The sequence below is a fragment of the Mauremys mutica genome, chromosome 10 (genome assembly GCF_020497125.1).
Source record: "Mauremys mutica isolate MM-2020 ecotype Southern chromosome 10, ASM2049712v1, whole genome shotgun sequence".
Taxonomy (NCBI): Eukaryota; Metazoa; Chordata; order Testudines; family Geoemydidae; genus Mauremys; species Mauremys mutica.
The window spans coordinates 87,403,963-87,427,268 of NC_059081.1; the positions used below are offsets into that span (position 1 = coordinate 87,403,963).

The window sequence follows — 23,306 nt, forward strand, 5'->3', positions numbered from 1 at the left end:
AGGATGGGGCATGGTGGGTGTCATGGCGGGCAGGGTGTCACTGCAGGCAGGATGGGGCATGGTGGGGTGTCATGGCAGGCAGGGCGTCACTGCAGGCAGGATGGGGCATGGTGGGAGTCATGGCGGGCAGGGTGTCACTGCAGGCAGGATGGGGCATGGTGGGGTGTCATGGCAGGCAGGGCGTCACTGCAGGCAGGATGGGGCATGGTGGGTGTCATGGCGGGCAGGGTGTCACTGCAGGCAGGATGGGGCATGTTGGGGTGTCATGGCAGGCAGGGCGTCACTGCGGGCGGGGTGGGGCATGGTGGGTGTCATGGCAGGCAGGGTGTCACTGCAGGCAGGATGGGGCATGGTGGGTGCCACGGCAGGCAGGGCGTCACTGCAGGCAGGGTGGGGCATGGTGGGGTGTCATGGCAGGCAGGGCGTCACTGCAGGCAGGGTGGGGCATGGTGGGGTGTCATGGCAGGCAGGGCGTCACTGCAGGCAGGATGGGGCATGGTGGGTGTCATGGCGGGCAGGGCGTCACTGTAGGCAGCATGGGGCATGGTGGGTGTCATGGCGGGCAGGGTGTCACTGCAGGCAGGATGGGGAATGGTGGGGTGTCATGGCAGGCAGGGTGTCACTGCAGGCAGGATGGGGCATGGTGGGGTGTCATGGCAGGCAGGGTGTCACTGCGGGCGGGGTGGGGCATGGTGGGGTGTCATGGCGGGCAGGGTGTCACTGCGGGCGGGGTGGGGCATGGTGGGGTGCCATGGCGGGCAGGGTGTCACTGCGGGCGGGGTGGGGCATGTGGGGTGCCATGGCGGGCAGGGTGTCACTGCGGGCAGGATGGGGCATGGTGGGGTGTCATGGCAGGCAGGGCGTCACTGCGGGCGGGGTGGGGCATGGTGGGGTGTCATGGCAGGCAGGGCGTCACTGCAGGCAGGATGGGGCATGGTGGGTGTCATGGCGGGCAGGGCGTCACTGCGGGCGGGGTGGGGCATGTGGGGTGCCATGGCAGGCAGGGCGTCACTGCGGGCGGGGTGGGGCATGTGGGGTGCCATGGCAGGCAGGGCGTCACTGCGGGCGGGGTGGGGCATGTGGGGTGCCATGGCAGGCAGGGTGTCACTGCGGGCGGGGTGGGGCATGGTGGGTGTCATGGCAGGCAGGGCGTCACTGCGGGCGGGGTGGGGCATGGTGGGTGCCATGGCAGGCAGGGCGTCACTGCGGGCAGGATGGGGCATGGTGGGGTGTCATGGCAGGCAGGGTGTCACTGCGGGCGGGGTGGGGCATGTGGGGTGCCATGGCAGGCAGGGCGTCACTGCGGGCAGGATGGGGCATGGTGGGGTGCCATGGCAGGCAGGGCGTCACTGCGGGCAGGATGGGGCATGGTGGGTGTCATGGCAGGCAGGGCGTCACTGCGGGCAGGATGGGGCATGTGGGGTGTCATGGCAGGCAGGGCGTCACTGCGGGCGGGGTGGGGCATGGTGGGGTGTCATGGCAGGCAGGGCGTCACTGCGGGCAGGATGGGGCATGGTGGGGTGTCATGGCGGGCAGGGCGTCACTGCGGGCGGGGTGGGGCATGTGGGGTGCCATGGCGGGCAGGGCGTCACTGCGGGCGGGATGGGGCATGGTGGGGTGTCATGGCAGGCAGGGCGTCACTGCCGGCGGGATGGGGCATGGTGGGTGCCATGGCAGGCAGGGCATCACTGCGGGCAGGATGGGGCATGGTGGGTGTCATGGCAGGCAGGGCGTCACTGCGGGCAGGATGGGGCATGTGGGGTGTCATGGCAGGCAGGGTGTCACTGCGGGCGGGGTGGGGCATGTGGGGTGCCATGGCAGGCAGGGTGTCACTGCGGGCAGGATGGGGCATGGTGGGGTGCCATGGCAGGCAGGGCATCACTGTGGGCAGGATGGGGCATAGTGGGTGTCATGGCGGGCAGGGCGTCACTGCGGGCGGGGTGGGGCATGTGGGGTGTCATGGCGGGCAGGGTGTCACTGCAGGCGGGGTGGGGCATGGTGGGGTGCCATGGCAGGCAGGGTGTCACTGCCGGCAGGATGGGGCATGGTGGGTGTCATGGCGGGCAGGGCGTCACTGCGGGCGGGGTGGGGCATGGTGGGTGTCATGGCGGGCAGGGTGTCACTGCGGGCGGGGTGGGGCATGGTGGGGTGTCAGGGCAGGCAGGGTGTCACTGCAGGCAGGATGGGGCATGGTGGGTGTCATGGCGGGCAGGGTGTCACTGCAGGCAGGGTGGGGCATGGTGGGTGTCATGGCAGGCAGCGTGTCACTGCGGGCGGGATGGGGCATGGTGGGGTGTCAGCAGGCAGGGTGTCACTGCGGGCGGGATGGGGCATGGTGGGGTGTCATGGCGGGCAGGGTGTCACTGCAGGCAGGATGGGGCATGGTGGGGTGTCATGGCGGGCAGGGTGTCACTGCAGGCAGGGTGGGGCATGGTGGGTGTCATGGCAGGCAGCGTGTCACTGCGGGCGGGATGGGACATGGTGGGGTGTCATGGCGGGCAGGGTGTCACTGCAGGCGGGATGGGGCATGGTGGGTGTCATGGCAGGCAGCGTGTCACTGCGGGCGGGGTGGGGCCTGTGGGGTGCCATGGCAGGCAGGGTGTCACTGCGGGCGGGGTGGGGCATGGTGGGGTGTCACTGCGGGCGAGGTGGGGCCTGTGGGGTGCCATGGCAGCAGGCAGCCCCACTGTGGGGTGGAGCAGTGCGGGTGGGTGCAAGAAGGCTCATTGAAAGCAAATACATCTCTTTGAGTCCTCCCTGCCCCTGCCCTTACCACCCATCGCCATCCTCAGCAGGTCCCCATGCCAAGACCCTTCCCCTCTTTACCCTGATCCTGCAGCTCAGTCCCTGCATTGCGGGGCAGCACCACTGATGTCACAGCTGCAAGGCTCCCCTGCGAGGGAGAACGAGGGCCCAGCTGGGGCCTTAGCAGCAAACAGGCAGAGTGGCTTCTAGTCCGTTCCTTTCCAATGGCCCTTTTGTGCAAACGAAGGGCTCGCTCCCCCACCCAGTCTAGGTCAGCTGGAGTTGTCCCAGTGACTTTGGTGTGTCAGGATCAGGACTTCAGATGCCATTTACTGAACCGTGTATTCCCTAAGCGTGTGTGTGTAAAACACACACGTACGGCGTGCGGCATGAGAGCAGCCTGTCTGTGTAAAGAGCTCTCTGCTGTCTCTTACACACCAGGTAGTAACGTTCGTCACCGCAGCCAGTGCATCTTCTGTTCTCTTCATCTGCCAGCTCAGAGCACTTCCATCCAGAAATACACACCTGGTACAGCACTGTGGTTGTGCCCTGCAATGGAGCTCTTTGGATAGTCATTTAATAAATGAGTTGACAACATTTTACACTATGGTACTGGGTGACTGTTCGTTAATTCAGCCAGCTCTGCATAGTTCATTCTGAAGACACTTACGGCCTTTCCTGAATGGAGAGAGACAACTTCCAGAGTGAGCAGAGGAGAACATATGTTACCTTATGGAGATCAATCATCATAAATCCTGTATAGCAGGTATTCAGTGACTTCTCGGTTGTGGATCAGTTGTCAGTATCTTCTCCTAGTGGAGACCAGAGAGTTCCAAGCTATTGTGCAGGGACGTCATTCAGCTTTATGGCTGGAAGGTCGATTGCTGAACTCTCTGCAGCTGGGGTCTGGTGCCGGGTGATCATCCAGGAGTGGCTTTTTGGAGCAGAGTTTGTTGTCCTGAGTTGTATAAATCTGGGCTTTGCCTGTATACAGTAGTTGTTAAATCTAACTAAGTGGGAAGGAAGTGTGGGTTATATTAAACACAAGCGGAGGCCAGTATCAAACCAGCCCTAGGACGTAGCTGTTTGTTTAGAGAGACAGGACTGAGGGAGCCTTTTTCCAGCTCTGAGGAGGAAGAAATCGAAGTGGGTCAGTCCCAGTCTGTTTCCCTGTCCCCCAAGTAGGCACTGGGCATAGAAGTGATTGAAAAACGAGGTCAAAACTGAAGTCTGGCTCCTCGCGCTGTCTGGAGGGGTCTAAATAAGGGATTAGGGCCCAAGCTGGTCCCTTTTTCCAGCCACGGCCGCTGGGCCCCAAATAACTTTCTGCCCCAGGCCCTGGATGGGTTTGCCTGCTCCATACGGATGCAGGGAAGTGAAGCGGTTTGGATCAGAGCCCTACAGGGGGCCTTATTCAGAACAGGATGGGAGCTTTGCCAGCACATCCTGGCTGTGCCTGCGTCTGGGGGGGAAGGGGACGCCTGGGGTGTCCGTCCTGCCCAGCTCCCTCCCTCAGTGTCTCAGCCAGCAGGGCCCTGCATCCCCCACATGGAGCTGAGTCCCAGCCGGCACTGTAGGATCTGTGCCTTGCCTGGCTTTGTGATGCACCTTCCCCAGCTCTGTCTCCACCTTCCCCGTCAGGGGCCCTGGCCTGTCGCCGACCCTCCCCAGCGCCTGAGCAGAGCCTTCCCTCTCCTGCCTGGGCCTCTCCCAGACTGCCCTGCCCCTGCCCGTGCCCCACGCTGCCCCCACCCGTGCCCCACGCTGCCCGTGCCCCACGCTGCCCTCGCCCATGCCTGATGCTGCCCCCGCCCGTGCCCCACACTGCCCCTGCCCCACGGTGCCCCCGCCCCACGCTGCCCCCGCCCCACGCTGCCCATGCCCCACGCTGCCCATGCCCCACGCTGCCCCCGCCCATACACCACTCTGCCCCACGCTGCCCCTGCCCCACGCTGCCCCTGCCCATGCCTGATGCTGCCCCCGCCCGTGCCCCACGCTGCCCCCGCCCGTGCCCCACGCTGCCCCTGCCCCACGCTGCCCCCGCCCCACGCTGCCCATGCCCCACGCTGCCCCTCTGCCCCACGCTGCCCCTGCCCCACGCTGCCCATGCCCCACGCTGCCCCCGCCCATACACCACTCTGCCCCATGCTGCCCCTGCCCCACGCTGCCCCTGCCCCACGCTGCCCCCAGACTCACTGCTGCAGGCGGTGCAGGGGCGCTAGTGGAGCTGCTGGCTCCTGGCCCTGTCTTAAGGCACTCACGGCCTCCAGCCCAGAGTGTGCAGGCCCAGAGCTGTCTCAGCTGCCAACTGCTTCTCCCCCCTGGGCAGTGGCAGGCAGAATCCTGGGGCCCAGCGTGCTGCTAACGTCGCCTGCCCTGGCGCCAGCGGGTCCCCCACGGGAGCAGGGGACATGGCTGCAATCCGCCGCTGCTCTGAATGGCGGGTCGTCAAGGGGGGGTGGCTTCTTACAAGAGAAGGGCCCTTCCGTCCCAAGCTGCCCACGTGGTGCTATGGGCATGGGCTGGAGAGCCAGCTAGGCACTCGGTACTGTCCATCCGGCCTCCAGCTGCTGCCTCGCCGGGAGCCATTCCCCAAGGACACCGCCCCATGCCAGCAACTGCTGGAGGTGCTCCGGGTTGGAAGGTGGTTGCACATGGGAGGCGGGGGGGAAAGAAGGGGGCGAGGAAGGCAGTAGAGGGGGTGCACGTCCGAGGGGGTTGGTGTGCGGATGGGAGGGAGGCAGTGTGTACAGGAGGTGCACGTCCGAGGGGGTTGGTGTGCGGATGGGAGGCAGGCAGTGTGTACAGGGGGTGCACGTCCGAGGGGGTTGGTGTGTGGGTGGGAGGCAGGCAGTGTGTACAGGGGGTGCACGTCCGAGGGGGTTGGTGTGCGTGGGGGAGACAGGCAGTGTGTACCGGGGGTGCACGTCTGAGGGGGTTGGTGTGTGTGTGGGAGGGAGGCAGTGTGTACGGGGGGTGCACGTCCGAGGGGGTTGGTGTGCGGGTGGGAGGCAGGCAGTGTGTACAGGGGGTGCACGTCCGAGGGGTTGGTGTGCGGGTGGGAGGGAGGCAGTGTGTACAGGGGGTGCACGTCCGAGGGGGTTGGTGTGCGGGTGGGAGGCAGGCAGTGTGTACAGGGGGTGCACGTCTGAGGGGGTTGGTGTGTGTGTGGGAGGGAGGCAGTGTGTACGGGGGGTGCACGTCCGAGGGGGTTGGTGTGCGGGTGGGAGGCAGGCAGTGTGTACAGGGGGTGCACGTCCGAGGGGGTTGGTGTGTGGATGGGAGGGAGGCAGTGTGTACAGGGGGTGCACGTCTGAGGGGGTTGGTGTGTGGGTGGGAGGGAGGCAGTGTGTACAGGGGGTGCACGTCCGAGGGGTTGGTGTGCGGATGGGAGGGAGGCAGTGTGTACAGGGGGTGCACGTCCGAGTGGGATGGTGTGTGGATGGGAGGGGGAGGCAGTGTGTAGAGGGGGTCCACGTCCGAGGGGGTTGGTGTGTGGGTGGGAGGCAGGCAGTGTGTACAGGGGGTGCACGTCCGAGGGGGTTGGTGTGTGTGTGGGAGGGAGGCAGTGTGTACAGGGGTTGCACGTCCGAGGGGGTTGGTGTGCGGGTGGGAGGGAGGCAGCGTGTGCAGGGGGTGCACGTCCGAGGGGGTTGGTGTGTGTGTGGGAGGGAGGCAGTGTGTACAGGGGGTGCACGTCCGAGGGGATTGGTGTGTGGGTGGGAGGGAGGCAGTGTGTACAGGGGGTGCACGTCCGAGGGGGTTGGTGTGTGTGTGGGAGGGAGGCAGTGTGTACAGGGGGTGCACGTCCGAGGGGGTTGGTGTGTGGGTGGGAGGGAGGCAGTGTGTACAGGGGGTGCACGTCCGAGGGGTTGGTGTGCGGATGGGAGGGAGGCAGTGTGTACAGGGGGTGCACGTCCGAGGGGGTTGGTGTGTGGATGGGAGGGGGAGGCAGTGTGTAGAGGGGGGTGCACGTCCGAGGGGGTTGGTGTGCGGATGGGAGGGAGGCAGTGTGTACAGGGGGTGCACGTCCGAGGGGGTTGGTGTGTGGATGGGAGGGAGGCAGTGTGTACAGGGGGTGCACGTCCGAGGGGGTTGGTGTGCGGATGGGAGGGAGGCAGTGTGTACAGGGGGTGCACGTCCGAGGGGGTTGGTGTGTGGGTGGGAGGGAGGCAGTGTGTACAGGGGGTGCACGTCCGAGGGGGTTGGTGTGCGGGTGGGAGGGGGAGGCAGTGTGTACAGGGGGTGCACGTCCGAGGGGGTTGGTGTGTGGATGGGAGGGAGGCAGTGTGTATAGGGGGTGCACGTCCGAGGGGGTTGGTGTGTGGATGGGAGGGAGGCAGTGTGTACAGGGGGTGCACGTCCGAGGGGGTTGGTGTGTGGGTGGGAGGGAGGCAGTGTGTATAGGGGGTGCACGTCCGAGGGGGTTGGTGTGCGGGTGGGAGGGAGGCAGTGTGTACAGGGGGTGCACGTCCGAGGGGGTTGGTGTGCGGGTGGGAGGGAGGCAGTGTGTACAGGGGGTGCACGTCCGAGGGGGTTGGTGTGTGGGTGGGAGGGAGAGGCAGTGTGTGTGTGAGTAGGTGAGTGCGCAGTGGGGAGGGGCTGAGGGTGTGACGTGTGGGCAGACATTCAGCATTAGAGAACTGGCCAAGCTGTGGCCACCTTTGATCCCCTCATGTAATGGCTGCGAAAGGGCCGGCGCAGCCAGAAAGCACATCGCCCGCTGCTGCCAGCAGGGCCGGTGGTGATGGGGGACGTCGGCTTGCAGCGTTCGCGCATGCAGCAGGCTGCGGTGCCGTCCTCTGCTCTCTAGTAGAGCTGCATTGGAGCAGGCGCCCATCCCTCAGAGAGGCGCCCTGTGGCCAGCTGACCCGTGGATGCAGAGGTGCTGTTTCTACAGAGCCCTTTTATACTCCCCCCCAGCTCGGGCTTGCCCAAGGTGCAGCGGGATCTGAGTGCTCAGCTCTAGTTTGCGTTGGTTTGCCTTGGCAGGTCCGGGGAAGAGCCCTAACCCACCGGGTGGCCCTGGAGAAGCATTAGCAGCCTTGGGTTCCTTGGCGGTTGGGGAAGAGCTCGGTTGCACTCCATTCTTTCCGAGCACGTGGGCTATTGAAAGCAGCAAGGGACAGGGCTGTGCGGGGGATGCACACGTGAACACTGGCCGCACACAAACACCACAGTCAGCTGCCAGCTTCAGATATGGAGCTCGTGATGTCCTCTTCCCTAGGGTGGCAATTCCCCCCTGGGTTGAGGATTGGCCCGAGGCTCACGTGCCTGCCAGCCCTCAGATCAAGTTGGAGTGGCACTGACGTGATGCATAGTCGCAGTGCTGGCTCTCTGCCCCCGGGTTCATCGGGCCCTAGCAGAGAAGAGTACAAGATCTTCTCTGTCCACGTCCCAGACCGATGGTAGGGCTCCTGCCCTGCCCTGACTTTAATTATCTCATGAGTTGTCAATAATAGTTCTTAGGAAACAGTTCAGGCGTGTTTTCTCCCTTGTAATTTTGATCTCTGGCATGCCACACTTTTCAGACACCTAGTTAGCAACTGGAGCGGGTTGGCCAGTGGAAATGGTGTCATATCTTTAGCACAGTTGAGAGTTTGGTGCAGGGAGGGAAAACCATTGGCATTTCTTGTCCTGTTACTTCTGTTGAATGTGTGAAACCTGACATAATTGAGAGTTCAATTTATGACAAAAAATGAGGTTCCCGGTTTTATCTGCTTTTATCTCACCAGAAAAATCGACCAAATCGGAATTGACCATATCCATTGTTCTTTGTTGTGTAACTAATTCACTGTATCTTGTCACATTCCACTGTAACACATGATGGCAAAACCACTCCCAATCACAGAGCAGTTATTGTCAATGTGGGAAATTACACTTCACAGTGAAGAGTTTTTTGTACGAGGAGTGAAAAAGGTCGTCTTTCTCCATGGGCATGGTCTTTCTCCTTGCTTGTGCCACGGGATAACTGCAGCCTGTATGACCCTGCTCCAGCGTCTCTTCACGGCCTACACTTGAGAGACCAGTCAGGAGTTCATTTAAAGTTTGGAAGCTGAGTAAACCATGGCCCTAAAACCAGTATGATTCCCAAGTCCGGTTTTTGTGGATATGAGGCAAGCCCTTAAAAGTTGCATTTGAATAGCACTACACCCCTCAGAAAATCGGCGGGACTCTGCCATTTCTTTTTTGGAGGTTAATATGGGGCAGGCAAATTCAAAATCTGTTGTGGTGAGATGGGTCACAGCTGTGAGGAAACATTTCAAGCAAGGTGAATAAATCCTTTAACCGCTTGCCAGTTCCATAACATAGACTGTGGCAAATTGGATTTGTGTGCAAGCAGGCTTCATATCTTCCCAGGCTAATTGTGCTTCATCACAGCAATGGCTGACTTATTAAATTAGGGAGAATACAGTTCAAGAGCCAGCCACCTCACTGCATATTGTGTGAGTAGAGCAGGGGTAGGCAACCTATGGCACGCGTGCTGAAGGCGGCACACGAGCTGATTTTCAGTGGCACTCACACTGCCCGGGTCCTGGCCACCGCTCCGGGGGGCTCTGCATTGTAATTTAATTTTAAATGAAGCTTCTTAAACATTTTAAAAACCTTATTTACTTTACATACAACAATAGTTTAGTTCTATATTGTAGACTTATAGAAAGAGACCTTCAAAAAATGTTAAAATGTATCACTGGCACGCGAAACCTTAAATCCGAGTGAATAACTGAAGATTTGGCACAGCACTGCTGAAAGGTTGCCGGCCCCTGGAGTAGAGCATGACCAATAGTGCCAATGAGAATGTGAAGGGCTGATTCCGCTGTGGCCCACACAGTGCAGAGAGGAGGAGGCAACAGTTCGCTGGTTGGAGAGGATGGGCTCACTCCATCCTTCCCCCAAAGCTTTGACACTGAGCGTTAGTGAGAAGTGTTTGGAATTCACACCACAGAACTCCTGAGAAACAACTTGATTAAACCCAGAAGTTTGCCGTGGGTGCAGTAGCTGTGTTGGCCCTGGTTTAAGAAGTTAGCAAGCCACTGTGATTTAGCACTTATCCTGGGAATGCATCACTGCAGGAGAATTGCAATCAGATTCCTTGGACTTGATCCCCGGCCAATTGAAATGGGGGCTGCCTTTGGTTGTCTCTGCCTGCAATTCACCCTGTGAACCTTTCCCACCAGCCAGTCAGCTAACAGGCAGATGGCCACTGTCAAGTGGCAACGGGCTCTCTCGCAAGCTACCCATGATGTGTTGCATTGTTTGCTGGTGGTGATTGCTGGTATGTGTTTTCCAGGGGATGATTGCAGATCTGAAAGTGACAGGTGATCACCAGGCAGCTGATCTCCAGTGTGAGGAGCAGGACGAGGATACTGACGTGGTGAGTGCTGTCTGCCATGGCTCAGTATTGTAGCTGTGGTTTGCTTACACAGAGGGGTGTAGAACTTACCTTGGTTCCAGCTGTTAGCAGATCGCTTGCTGGAAGTTAATATGCAATTTACCACACAGGATCACCCACCCCAAATGTCCAAAAATCATGAGCCTGACCCCAACAAATCATGAGATTGGACCAAAAATCACGAGTTTTAAAAATAGATAGATTATATTGTGTGATTTCGGTCTGCTCTTTGATGTGTGAAGTCTCTCTCCCCCGCACCTGCCCCTGGCTCCTACCATACCAGATACAACCGCTGTTGTGAAATAGCAATGCCCAAGGTGGGCGGGGAGAGTGGGCAGTGCAGACAGGAACTCCCATGGGCACTCACCCTTCTCGCTTCATCATCCCCCATTCCCTTAACAGGTCAGACGGTAGCACAGGAGATCTGCCCTACCCCAGTGCTTGCTGGCTGGGGGTTTGTCCAGGAATTTCATGGAAGATTAGACCCCAGGTGGTGGTATCGCCTCCTGCCATTGTTAATCGGCAGGTCTTTTCCAGCTGCTCCCCTGGGCACTGAGGCTTGCCACGGCGGAGGAAACAAGCTAGCCAGCTACTAGTGTCAAGTGACCGTTGTGAATTTTAGTTCCTAGCCAAAGCCCCCTCTGTGCACTGAACCAGGGTGAAATCCTGGCCCCAGTGAGTTTATTGGCAAAACTCCCATTGACTTCTACAGAGTCGGGATTTCCCCTTTTGGTTTTTTTATTGAGTCATGTTAGGGAACAGACTGTACCAGTGGTGGGACCAGCTGACTCTTTAGGCTTATAAATCCTTGTTAGAATCAGTGTGGGACCCCAAGTGAATCCCGGGACAGGCAGAAATGTGAATCCCCTTCTCAGCAACCAGGAGAAGGATCTCATTGCTAGGCAGTAAAAGGCGGTTTGAGATGCACACTTTCCACCAGGAGCATGCGGGGCCTGGGTTTGATTTCCGGCGGGAAGGGGGCAGAGTACCAGGTATGCTGGATATGTTGTCTGCTGACCGTGTCTCCCTCCCCCCTTTGGAATGATGTAGGCATCTGGAGATTTTGGAAGTGGTGTTGAAGAAAGGCCCCAGCTCTCAGGAAGGGAGCAGGTGAGTCTGCGGCCGTGGGCCCAAGGGCGTTCCTTTCCGGCTTGGCTTTGCTTTTCCCTTCCAGGTACAGGCCCCATCAAACCTGGCTAAACGCTACATAAGCAGGCAGGGGGATGGGGGCTCTTTCTATGTGGCCTTCTCTGCCTCCTTCACAGTTGTCCTCACTGCTGCAGTGGGCAGCAGAGAGCGGGTGGGGGGGAGTTGGCAGTCATTCTGCCAGTGGCTGGTTGGTCTTCCCAGGTGAAGACGAATGATGGCTTGGGGTCCTGATTTCTCCCTTTCCAGTCAGCCCAGAGGTGCAGGGAGTAAACGCCTTGTTGACATAAACTTATGTTTTCTGTGATGTGCTCCTGGGCCACAGCCTTTATCCTGTGGCTGCTCGTGTTCGCCCCCCCATCTCGTGCCACCAGTGAAACCATTGGGAAAGGTGCGAACAGCACGGTGCTTTACCCTGGATCGTGCCAGCTGTCCCGACCACGTCTCCCTGATGCACTGAGCCACGGAGAAGTTCCGTGCCTGTAAGTCAGGTTGTATCACACGTTTTAACAGCCAACAGGGCATCTGAAAACTGGCTGAGAATCTGAAGAGACTGGTAGCTGAATCAGAGCTTTCCTTTAAACCAGACCCCCAGAGGCTTGCAGGGTTAACTCCCTGGGCTAGGAATTGGCTGTCTATTCAGACTAGTGTCTAATCTCTCCCCTGTGTGTTACCTACTGCTGTATGGCTGCAATGGAAAGCCCACGCCTGCTGCTGTGCTCTGCGGTTGCCCCGAGCCGGGTGTCCCTCCAGAGGAGCACCCCGGAAGCGGCTGTTTTAGGAGTTTGTACACATTGCAAAAACACACACATGCTCTCAGCAGCCAGTGGCCTGATCCTGGGTTGTAATGGGAGCGTCTGTAACGTATGTAGTACAGGCACTGTACTCCCTGCTCAGGAAAGTAGGGTGCACAACTGCCTTATCTTGCTACCGTGGCATCATGAATCAGCCCTGAATTACCATAAAGCCCATTATGCCTTGAAATTTCAGTTATCAAGACCAGATTTCATTCCATTTCCAAAAGTCCAAAGAATTCTTAAGCCTCCTCTTTCCTCCGGATGTGCATTAGCACCTGGAAACTTGCCTTTTACCATCACGAGTTCAGATTTCAATCCAAACAGTATGTCTGGGCTCTGAAGGATGGGTTTGGAGGACGGGGGGAACAATGCAGTGCACTAGTTCTTTGGAGCAGCTGAGGAGGGTGGATTTGAAAAGGACTTGGCGTTTCCTGCTCGTGGTGTGTTCTGCGGTTGAGTGTTGGCAGTGCTCGCGTTCGTCGACCTGCGGAGCCTCCAACAGAACGTCTGTAACTCTGGCCCCAGTGCTGCAGCTCTGTGCCGACCTCTCCACCAGCGGCTCTGCTCTGAAAAGTGACTCAGTACGAATGGCACCAAGACAGTCTGCTCTCTTAGTGTGTTCAGAGTCACGTGTGCCAACCTACCGAACCCTGCTGTGTGCATCCCCGACCGCCCTGCAGAGACAGCACAGCTGTGGGAGTTACAGAGCAGATTGGGTGTCGTCTTGTGCTGCCAAAGAATTGTTTACGTTCCAATCAGTTAAAGCTGTGCAGAGCTACTGCAGTTCCACAGCATCGGATATCAGTGAAAGCTTGATCTGAGCTCAGCTGGGTTGCATGGCTTTCACTAAGGGCCTGACCTGGCCCACCGTTACTTTACTACTGGTGGTGATGCCTGGCTTGTGTGTCCCAGCGGCAGGTGGTTTGCAGGGGTGGCACAGCACTCTCTGGCCATGTAGGCAGAACACGTCTGAGGTGGGATTCACAGAGAGGCAGTAGTTTTGCAATCCCACAAAGCCATTTTGAGAGTGGCTTTGCTTGGCTGAACCTCCCCTTCCCAGTGTCCTTCCTGCAGGATCTGCCTAAAGGAAGTGAAAAGATGCTGACTGGAATGGGCCAGGTAATCCATTGGCACGGCTCCCTGCTGCTGAGGACAGTGAGGACTGAGGCTGTGACACGGTGCCTGGCTTAGCTACCGCAGCAGGATTGGTTATGCTGAGGTTGGCTAGCGCACCAGGCGTGCCTCACTGAGGAGATGGCACTCTGGGGCACGTTAGCTGGATGCTGGCATACGGTAATACTCACCCGTGGACACCATGGTTCCAAGGAGGCCATCGCTGCTTCCCTGTAGAGCAGTGGTAGTGCTGGCGTTTTAAATGCTGTATTTCACACCCCCCCCGTCCGCGCGGCTGACAGCTGGCCTCCCCCCAAGAGTACGTCCAAACAGCAGCACACCGTGGTGCAGCTAGAGGTCAGTTCCCGCCGAGGACAGTGCTCTCGAGGGTACCATGTTTCTGAGGAAAGAGGCATGAGAGAGAAACGTCCCTCTCACTGAGATCCCTCCCTGCCCAGGGAACAGTGCACTCAGCTGGGAGCCAGAAGACTTGAGTTCTGCTCTGACATCTCTCTACTGGTGTTTGTGTATCTGTGCACGTGAGAGCCCTTAGCACTCAGCTGTGCATGGAGCCTTGCCCAGAAAGCAGCAGGTGGTGGTATTCCCCCATTGCACACGTAAGCCAACTGGGAGTTTGGACAAGAAAACCGGGGTAAGGAGCTGGTATTACCTCTGCATAGTGCGTTGGCGAAACCATCACTGGAATCCCAGTTTGGTCTCCACACGTCAGAAGGGACATTGACCATTGGAGAGGGGTCAGAAGAGAGCTACAAGAATGATTCAAGGTCTGGAGAACCTGCCTAATGGTGAGATCCTGACGGAGCTCGATCTGTTCAGTTTATCCAAGAGAAGTGAAGCGGCGACTTGCTGGTGGTTTGTACATACCCACGTGGGGAGGAGATTTGTGATGGCTGGCGGCTCTTTAGCAGTCACAAAGAGAACCCGATCCAGTGGCTGGGAGCTGAAACTTGACAGAAATCAGGTACCCATTTTGGGAGTGAGGGAGCTTCACCTAGGCAGCTTTCCCAGGGTTCTCCATCTCTGAGCTCTTTAAATCAAGGCTGGTGGTTGTTCTAAGAGACCTGGTCTAGCTTAGCCACCACTTACCATGCAGGAGTCGCTGGGCGAGAGTCTTCAGTCTGTGTTCTGCAGGTCAGACTAGATGATCATCGTGGTCTTTTCTGGCCTTGCCTCTGTGACATGCACCCTGTCCAGAGGGCTTGCAGAGAGGGGCAGGGAGAAGCCAGGTGGGCCCCATGCTGGGCGGTCTCCAGCTATATACTCTGCTCCCTTTGTGCTCCTTAGTGGAATGAAGGGAGAAGAACAGGACAGAGAAACTGCTGGCCGGCCGTATGCTTGGGGCCTCTGGGGTGGAGAGCTGGACCTGCTGGGGTTGAAAGACTGGCACCCCCTGCAGCCCAGCCTTCATTTTCCCACTTCACAGCTGATGTTTGCTCCCAGAATGCTTTGGATGCTGAATTCGGTATGCAGGAGATGAGAACTAGGAGTGGGCCGGCTGGAAAGCGGACTCCGGGTCTGTGAAACGCCGGCAGGAATCAGTCCAGTCTACATCGGAGATGTCAAACGCAGGAGAAAAGGCAGGATATTTTCCCTCCACTGCAAGTTTATTTGAGGGGTGGGCCACAAAACAGGAACATTTCTGGAAGCCAGAGGTAGCCGACAGCACTCCCTGCGAGACAGGGCAGACGTGCTGTTGCCTTACATTTGAACACAGAACACCGACGCCATCCAGTGACTGGACAGGAGTAATGGCCAGAAGTATTTCTCCTGGGCTCTCTTCCAGTCCAGTGCAGTACATAGCACCGTTCTGAATTCCCTTATACACACCAGACCGGATCCTGCAGTCCTTCCTCAGGCAAAATTCCCAGGGTGCTTTGCTGGCACTTTGCTGGAATAACGACAGCTGCAGCATTTGGTACAAAGTCCAGGGGGAAGCCGGGGCTGTTGGCTCATCAGGGCACTCCGAGCTTTCTCCTGTCTTTAGTGCACTGTGCACCTGCATTTCTGGGGCCGGAATGGGTGTCTTCATGGGTCCCCTTTTAGTGACAAATGTGGCCATCTCCTCCTTTTTGTTTCTGGTGGTTAACTCTGGGTTTTACAATGCAGTGTTGCTTTGCAGCACTAATACAAATAGTAACTTGGGCTGTGGATTCTCCATCCCTGGCAGTGTTTAAATCGGGGTTGGGTGTTTGCCTACAAGACCTGCTCTAGTAGAAACAGGAGTTAATTCAGAGCAGTCCCATGGCCTGGGCGATACAGGCGGTCAGACTAGATGATCACAACAGTCCCTTCTGGCCTTGGGATCCCTGATTCTGTAACTCCCCGGTCCTCTTTGTAACCCCCTCCAGTAAGCAATGAAACAAGTGCTCGTTGTGCCACTGCCCAGCCTGGAATGTCAACGGGCCTCGCTGTGGGCTGGGCCTCATCAACTGCACAGGGAGTTTTGTTCTCGAGCATTCAGGTTTCTTCCCCTCTCTGGTCTTGTGCAGGGGATCCCGGCTGTGTCGCGGCTCCCGGAACCTCCCCCGGTCACCTCTCCCCCTACCGCTGGGGAGACAGTGGGGACAGGAAGCAGGGGCTCTCCGCTGCCAACTGAGCAAATCAAAGTGGAAGGACTACAGCAAGTTTCTACAGGAGGTAAAACTAGCGTTTGCCCCTTTGCCACCCAGCCTGCAGAGATGTTAAGCAGGGGCAACATCTGCAAATGAGCTGGAGCAGGTAGAAACTAGAAATGCCTGGCTTGAGATAGGCGAGTGGAGCCACCTTTCCCTGTGGTGTCCCCAAAGCAGGGGTCCTCTGGGGTCCTCTGTCCGGAGGCTCATGCAGGCTGCTGCCCTGGAGCCTGAGGAATTGGTATCTGTTTGGGGCAAGTGTTCAACATGCCAGTAGCTAGATCCATGCAAAGTGGTGGGGTTGGCTGAAGCTGTGAGCTCCCTCCGTGTCTCCATGCCGGTTGTTCAGGGGGGCAGGAGAGCAGGCCAGGGGGGCTGTCCTACCCAGCACCTCTCAGATACATCAGGCTGGGCCTCCCGGGAGGGGCTTCTCGCATGGCCTGCCTGCTGCGTCTGTTGTTCTGCTGCTGACGCAGGGATCTCAGCCTCCCCCTCTGTGGGAGTCTGTGGGGAAGCCCTAACGCTGCGCTTGTGACGTCACACGTGGCTTTCCCTCCGTTTCGCTTTCTGAGGCACTGAGGCCCACATCTTTGAACACACAGGAGCCATTGACAGTTGGTGAGATTGTGCCTAACTCCCTTTGTAAAATGGGACCTAGGCTCCTAAATCAGTGAGGCCCAGATTTGGAAGGGTATTTAGTGGTTGCCGTGCACAGCATTGCAAGGCCTAAGTCCTTTGTCTAGAAAGATGGAGAGATGAACAGCCTGGGGAAGGGGGTCCCCCACCAGAACTCCCCGGCTGTGCTGCCATCAGGCAGCTGGGGGCAGCAGCTAGCAGACGCGCTGACTTCATGGGTGCTCCGGGGCTGGAGCACCCACAGGAAAAAACAGTGGGTGCTTAGTACCCACCGGCCGCCCCCTTATCAGTGCCTCTCACCTGCATGCAGGAGGTGCTGGGAGGGAGAGGAGCGAGGGCAGGGCTTGCTCGGGGGAGGAGGCGGAACAGGGCAGGCGGGGGCTTGAGGGAAGGGGTGGAGGGGGGGTGGGGCCTGAGGCGGAGTTGGGGTCAGGCATCCTCTGGGAAAGGCCGAAGTCAGCGCCTGTGGCAGCTGGTGCAAGCCCCATTAGTGGGGAAGTGTCAGAGAGCCCCAGACTGCCCAGCCCTCACGCCCGGGTGCCCTCAGCACAGCGCGCTGTGTGTGGTGTGGCTGTCCCACCCCCGCGCCCGGCCCGGCCCTGCCCGAGCGGAGCAGCCGGCGCTGGCCAGCAGGGCCCTGCCTCCGCGCCTGTCACTGCACGTGGCTCTTCATTCCAGCCAGGGTTGCTGCAAAGGGTGAAAAAGGGGCCCCGGGAGAGAGAGGCGAACGTGGCCCAAAAGGGGACTCGGGAACCGGCGGGGTTCTAGCAGCCGGCGGCACCAAAGGCGACAAGGTCAGTGACGATGCTTAGTGCTTCTCTAGCAGCTTCAGCCATGGGCTCCGAGGCACATGACAAACCTCCCCTCACCACAGCTCCCCAGCGCACTCACCCCTTCCTCCTGCCTCAGTGGGAGCGTCCCTGGGGCCCCTGGCCTGCCGAGCACCCCTCGTGTGCAGTGCCGCAGTGGGGCTCAGCGGGGGCAGCCTGGCTTTGATAAGGGGAACAGAGCAGAGAGCCGGTCGTGTCAGCCTCCAGCCTCTGGCTGTGCCGCAGACCCAGCAGACTGGGCACTGCTGGCGAGGGTCGGGGAGCGAGGGAGAGGGCGATGACGACAGTAAGGAAGAGCCAGCGAAGAAGAGACCAAGGGCAGGGCTATGACCTGGGACAAAGAGCGACAGCGTGCGGAGGGGCTTGTCAGGCACAGCTGAGCAGTTCCCCCTCCCGCAGCTAGAGATGGTGTGAGGCGCTCCTCACCATCCGCCCATTCCAGGGCCTCAGCCTGTGCCGGAGCAGGCAGCAGTCCCTCCCTGCTCCTGTGCGCTGACTGCAGGCCGGCTCCCCCTGCTCCCCGTGTCTTTCAGGCATGGCAGGGCTAGGGCAAGAGAGGCTCTGTTCTCGAGCAAAGCAGCCCAGCCCTGCAAACACTCGCTCTGGACAAAATCCCAGCGCGGCTCCCACGAACGCGTCCCCCGGGTTTAGGGAAGCAGCGTATGCGCAGAGTCTGTCCCCATGCATTGTCAGATGAGCATGATGGGACCAGCCCTGCCTGGTGCCGACCGCCTCCAGCACCCACTGATGTCAGCAGGGTGGCCGGAGCACTCCCCTGCAGGCTGGATCGAGCCCCTGGTGAAAGACTCCTTCACAGCAACTGTACACGTGGGGGCCAAGCCAATGTTCCTACCTCTCCTAGGGGTGGTCATGTCCAGGCTCCAGCAGACTGAATTGCACTGAGCTCCCCTGTACGGTGCTGCTCCGTGGAGCTGCACTGGGAAGCACCGGGCTCGGTTCTAGCCGCGTGTGCGCTGCGTGTGCTGTCAGGGGAGCACGCACCATGACTTGCCGGGGGTAAAGGAGCACGCCTGTCAGATGCAATGATGTTTTGCTCTTTTATTCTGCAGGGAGAAAAAGGAGACCTGGGCGTTAAGGTGAGCGCGGTGACCACAGGGTGTTGTATAGAAGGCGGGGTTACAGGCAGGGTTACCAATTCCAAAACCAATCTGGGGTGAGTGGTGCTGAGCAGCCAGAGCACCTGCTGGCTTCCCAGGCTCAACGTGTTGGGAAGCCAGGCCCAGGTTCGCACAGGAATCCACTGGCTCTGGTTTGCTTGGCTGGTGCCAGTGCTGAGTCGGACCCTCAGAGGCAATCGCCGAGGAGCAGATCCCAGGGGCCTTGCTCAGTTCTCATGCATCCCGCACTCTCCTGGCTTGACATCTTCACCTCCCACAAATGTGCGTGTTGAGCGAGTCCCTGTGAGACCGGCCGGCAGCCCGGGCCATGGCGGGAGAGGGAGAGGGAGCATACACTGATGGCCGCTCGGGCGCGACAGGACCTGGGAGAGGAAAGCTGGGAGTGACACCAGAGCCAGGTGTCTTTCCACAGCGGGTGTCTGGCATGCTGCTGTCTCAGAACAGACACACTGCCTACGCTCACAGCTCATAACCCTCCCCGGGCATTCAGGAGCAGACTGGATCGCTGTCTGCTGCACTGGAATCGCTGGCTTGGCGTGGCCCGTGGCAGTAGCCAGTACCATGGTGGTGGTGATTGGCGTTGTCTCAGTAACAGGACCGGCTATGTACCAGGCCCCTTCCTGGCGTGTCCTACTCCAAGGAGCCCTCAGGCCAAGAACGGAGGCTGGGGCAGGGGAATCCGCCAGTTCAGCCTCTGTGTGGGAGGTGGTGGAGGGCGGGCTGGGAGCACTGGACTCCAGTGTTATCGGCTGCACATCCCAGGCTCGTGTGTGCGCAGCCAGAGCCGAGCCAGGGAATCCCAGCGGCGAGTCGTTCCTTCTCCATGTGGGACTGGCTGAGGGAACTAGCTGGGCATTTTGTATCGCCCCTTGGGCCCACGCTGGCCCCAGCCAGCTCTGCGAGGCCAAAGCCTGGCATTTCCAGGGCAGAGCGAGGGAGCAGGGAACCCTGGGGATCCCGGCCGCAGGCAGTGCCCAGGCCAGGCTGAGGAGCGCAACTGGCGGCTCATGGTTTCCCTTTTCATCCCCAGGGAAGTGCAGGATTTGGGTATCCCGGCTCTAAGGGGCAGAAAGGGGAACCAGGTGTCCAGGGATCTCCCGGCCCCGCTGGCCCGCCTGGGCCCCCTGGCTCTACGGTGCAGCGCCAGGACGGCTCTGTGGTGGAGCAGGTCGCCGGGCCTCCAGGACCAAGAGGTCCCCCAGGGCCGCCCGGGGAAGGCGGCCTCCCTGGCAAGGACGGCGAGCCCGTGAGTAAACCCTCAACCCAAGCAGGCTGGGGGCTGCTGGGCTCTCTCTGGGATGAGGGGCAGCAAGTCCCAGGAGATGCCAGCGGAGTGCTATCGGGACCCTGCGATGCTGGCTGCAGAGAGCTCCCTCTGTCCAGCTCCCCACACACCCTGTCCCTTTGCATCCTGGCTACGGGCTGGGTCCTGCTGCATTGCATCTGTCCCCTACTGCCCCCAGGCTCTGCTGCCAGGGACCCTGTCTTCCCCCCACTGCCACCTGCTCTGTCCGTCACTCTGTCCCCATCTCCTCTCCCTCTCCACTGGTCCCACCTGAATGAGATTAGAAAGCTCCCCTTTCTCCTTACCACTCCGTGCCCACCGGCTGCCCCCTGCCTCTGCCCGTCTCCTTGCTGCCCTTTCTTGCCTCCCTCCCTGGTCCAGGCCTGCACTTCCCACCACCCCCATTTCCGGTGTGCCACCTGCCAGAGCAGTTGGGGCCAGCACAGGCCCAGCCACCCTTGGCTGTTTGATCCTGGAGCTGGGGGTGATCTCGGGGTGCTCATCCTCCCTCCCAGATGTGCCGTGGGGAGAAGAGGGGCTTCGGCACGTTCTGAAATGGAGGGGGCTGCCGAGCCGGAGCAAAGTGCGGCAGTAGCCACAGACGCCCGGCAGAGTAGGCCAGTGCCCTGGCTGGTGCTGCTGAAATCCTACCAAAGCCCCCAGGGTGCTGGGTGCGGGAGAATGGGGAGTACTCTGAGGAGCCAGGGGGCAACGCAGCCGGCGAATGCATCCCCCAGGGCGCGGCTGGGTGGTGAATATCTGTCTGTCTCGTTAACACCTCTCCGTCTCTGTTGACTCTAGGGTGATCCTGGTGAAGATGGAAAACCTGTAAGTGTCACCACTCGCTTCCCCCGCGCGCTGCCAGTGTGCTGGTGTCAGTGTGTGCCACCTGCAGGCTGGGATTGGCTGAATCATTGCCATATAGTGCATACTTCCTAGTGCTCCCTGCCAATGCACAATCCCTCTCACACGCTCCAGAACACATCCAGCACCCCCGGCAGCATGCTTAGCAACAGGGCATAGCAGGGTGTTAAAGGAACACTGCTTAGAATGCACCTGTGGCGTATTCACAGGAGTGTCATGTGTGAGACATGGGGGGTCATTGTCCCGGTCTGCTTGGCACTGGCAAGGCCTCAGCTGAAGTCCTGGGTCCAGCTGAAGTCCTGGGTCCGGGTGCCACACGTCAGGAAAGCTGTGGGCAGATTGGAGAGAGACCAGAGCACGGCAACAAAAATGAGAAAAGGGTTGGAAAACCGGACCTGTGAGGAAAGCTTAAAGACCTGGGCATGCTCAGTCTGGAGAAGAGAAGACAGCAGGGACCTGAGAACAGACTTCAAATACATTAAGGGCTGTTACAAAAAGGATGGTGGTCAATGGTTCTCCATGGCCACTGAAGGTAGGACCAGAAGGAATGGGCTCAGGCTGCAGCAAGGGCGATAGAGCTAGAAAGCTTTTCCTAGTATCTAACCGAGGGGTAGCTAAGCTCTGCAACAGGCTTCCAAGGGGGACTGTGGAATCCCCACTACTGGCTGGGCAAACACCTGCATGGGATGATCTAGGAGATTGTCTTGGCCTTGCCTCAGCTCAGGGGGCTGGACTAGGTGGCCTCTCGAGGTCCCTTCCAGCCCCGCGTTGCTCTGTGTCTGTCTTGTGACAGAGAACTGCCCCCAGTGAACCCCGGGGGTGCAGTAGGCCCTTGGCTCTGGCTCCCCATCAGTCTCTTTGTTTCCCTTTCCAGGGTGAGGTTGGGCCCCAGGGATTCCCTGGAACTCCCGGAGAGCCTGGCCTCCAGGGGCAGAAGGTGAGTTCGTGGCACACGGGCTGAGTGGCAGCATGGAGGGAGGGTCTAACTGGTTCTCTCTGGCCCCAGGCATGACATCTCTGGAACCGCCCTGTTTTGTTTGGCTAAGCTCTGTCGTCTCTTCCGTGTGTTTAGGGTGAGCCCGGAGTCGGCGCAAGAGGCCCCCCTGGACTGCCCGGACCGCCCGGGACACCAGGTCTCTCTTCCAAACAGGACAAGCTGGTACGTTCCTGGGGGCCTGTGGATGGCACAGACCTGGCATGTGGACCTGGCGCTGAGGGGCACAGAGATCCTGGCTCCTGCCATGGCACTGAGCAGCTGGCAGAGCTGGTACTTGCTGCGAAGTTAGTACGGCAGTAAAACGGATATGCCGGGTGCTCACAGCTAGAGCTGGTCAGAGGTATCCCTATGCAACGCTTTCTTGTTGGGAAATGCCGATCCCACGAAATCAAACCTTCCACCAGAACTTACCAGTTTCATCAATTTTCAGTGAAAAGTTATGAGTTTATTCCTTTCAATAAGATCAAAATCTTTTGTTTCAATCTTAGATAATAGAAACATTTTGCCTATTCTGTCATGTCATTGTCTAATAGGTCCTGTCATTTATTTTATTTTTATACTATTTTGTTATACCCATTGCAAGAGGAAATTACCAGTTAGAATACCGGTTACAAAAAGAGTGGAGTAAACAAAGGATCATTTACCAAACCAATTACCACCAATTGGAATACCAGTTCCAAAACCAATCACCAATTTATAAAATAAAAGTCTATAATATTGTCATTTGTAATATAATATAAAAGTCAAAATATTTTGACTATGGTCATGTCACGTCATATTATATCATATGATATAACAGTCAAAATGTTTCCCTTTTATAATATATTACAAATGATTCTGCACTCTAGCAGAAAAGTTGTCTAAATAAAGTTGAAATGAAACACTTTGATTAAATGTCATTTCAGCTTTTCCTAAATGAAATTTTTGAATTGTGTTCCATGAGAGATTTTGAAATGTCAGTTCTTCACTCTGATTTGGAACCGAAAGAAAACTGAAATTTTGGAATCAGAATCTTGGATTCTCCTATGTGCTCAGTACTGCTGGAGAAAGCAGGTTCGGTCCCATAGACAGATGCTGCGCTCCACGCTGCTGGAGAAAGCAGGTTCAGTCCCATAGACAGATGCTGCGCTCCACGCTGCTGGAGAAAGCAGGCTGGGTCCCGTAGACAGATGCTGCGCTCCGTGCTGCCGGAGAAAGCAGGCTGGGTCCCGTAGACAGATGCTGCGCTCCGCGCTGCCGGAGAAAGCAGGCTGGGTCCCATAGACAGATGCTGCGCTCTGCGCTGCTGGAGAAAGCAGGCTGGGTCCCATAGACAGATCCTGCGCTCCGCGCTGCTGGAGAAAGCAGGCTGGGTCCCGTAGACAGATGCTGCGCTCCGCGCTGCTGGAGAAAGCAGGCTGGGTCCCATAGACAGATGCTGCGCTCCGCGCTGCTGGAGAAAGCAGGCTGGGTCCCGTAGACAGATGCTGCGCTCTGCGCTGCTGGAGAAAGCAGGCTGGGTCCCATAGACAGATGCTGCGCTCCGCGCTGCTGGAGAAAGCAGGCTGGGTCCCATAGACAGATGCTGCGCTCCGCGCTGCCGGAGAAAGCAGGCTGGGTCCCATAGACAGATGCTGCGCTCCGCGCTGCTGGAGAAAGCAGGCTGGGTCCCATAGACAGATGCTGCGCTCTGCGCTGCTGGAGAAAGCAGGCTGGGTCCCATAGACAGATGCTGCGCTCCGCGCTGCC

The 23,306-nt window shown here is 58.7% G+C and overlaps 1 protein-coding gene across 5 annotated transcripts in view; it reads left to right on the forward strand.

Annotated features, from left to right (window-relative positions):
• COL18A1 (collagen type XVIII alpha 1 chain) overlaps positions 1-23,306 on the forward strand; it is a 282,560-nt gene that overhangs the window by 202,162 nt on the left and 57,092 nt on the right. For all 5 annotated transcript variants that reach the window (XM_045032088.1, XM_045032086.1, XM_045032084.1 and 2 more), the window contains 9 exons: positions 10,037-10,120; positions 11,189-11,248; positions 15,705-15,852; positions 17,142-17,257; positions 18,364-18,390; positions 19,463-19,678; positions 20,519-20,545; positions 21,456-21,518; positions 21,654-21,740. In XM_045032088.1, coding sequence (XP_044888023.1) covers positions 10,037-10,120; positions 11,189-11,248; positions 15,705-15,852; positions 17,142-17,257; positions 18,364-18,390; positions 19,463-19,678; positions 20,519-20,545; positions 21,456-21,518; positions 21,654-21,740 — 828 coding nt within the window. The remainder of the gene's footprint in view (positions 1-10,036; positions 10,121-11,188; positions 11,249-15,704; positions 15,853-17,141; positions 17,258-18,363; positions 18,391-19,462; positions 19,679-20,518; positions 20,546-21,455; positions 21,519-21,653; positions 21,741-23,306) is intronic.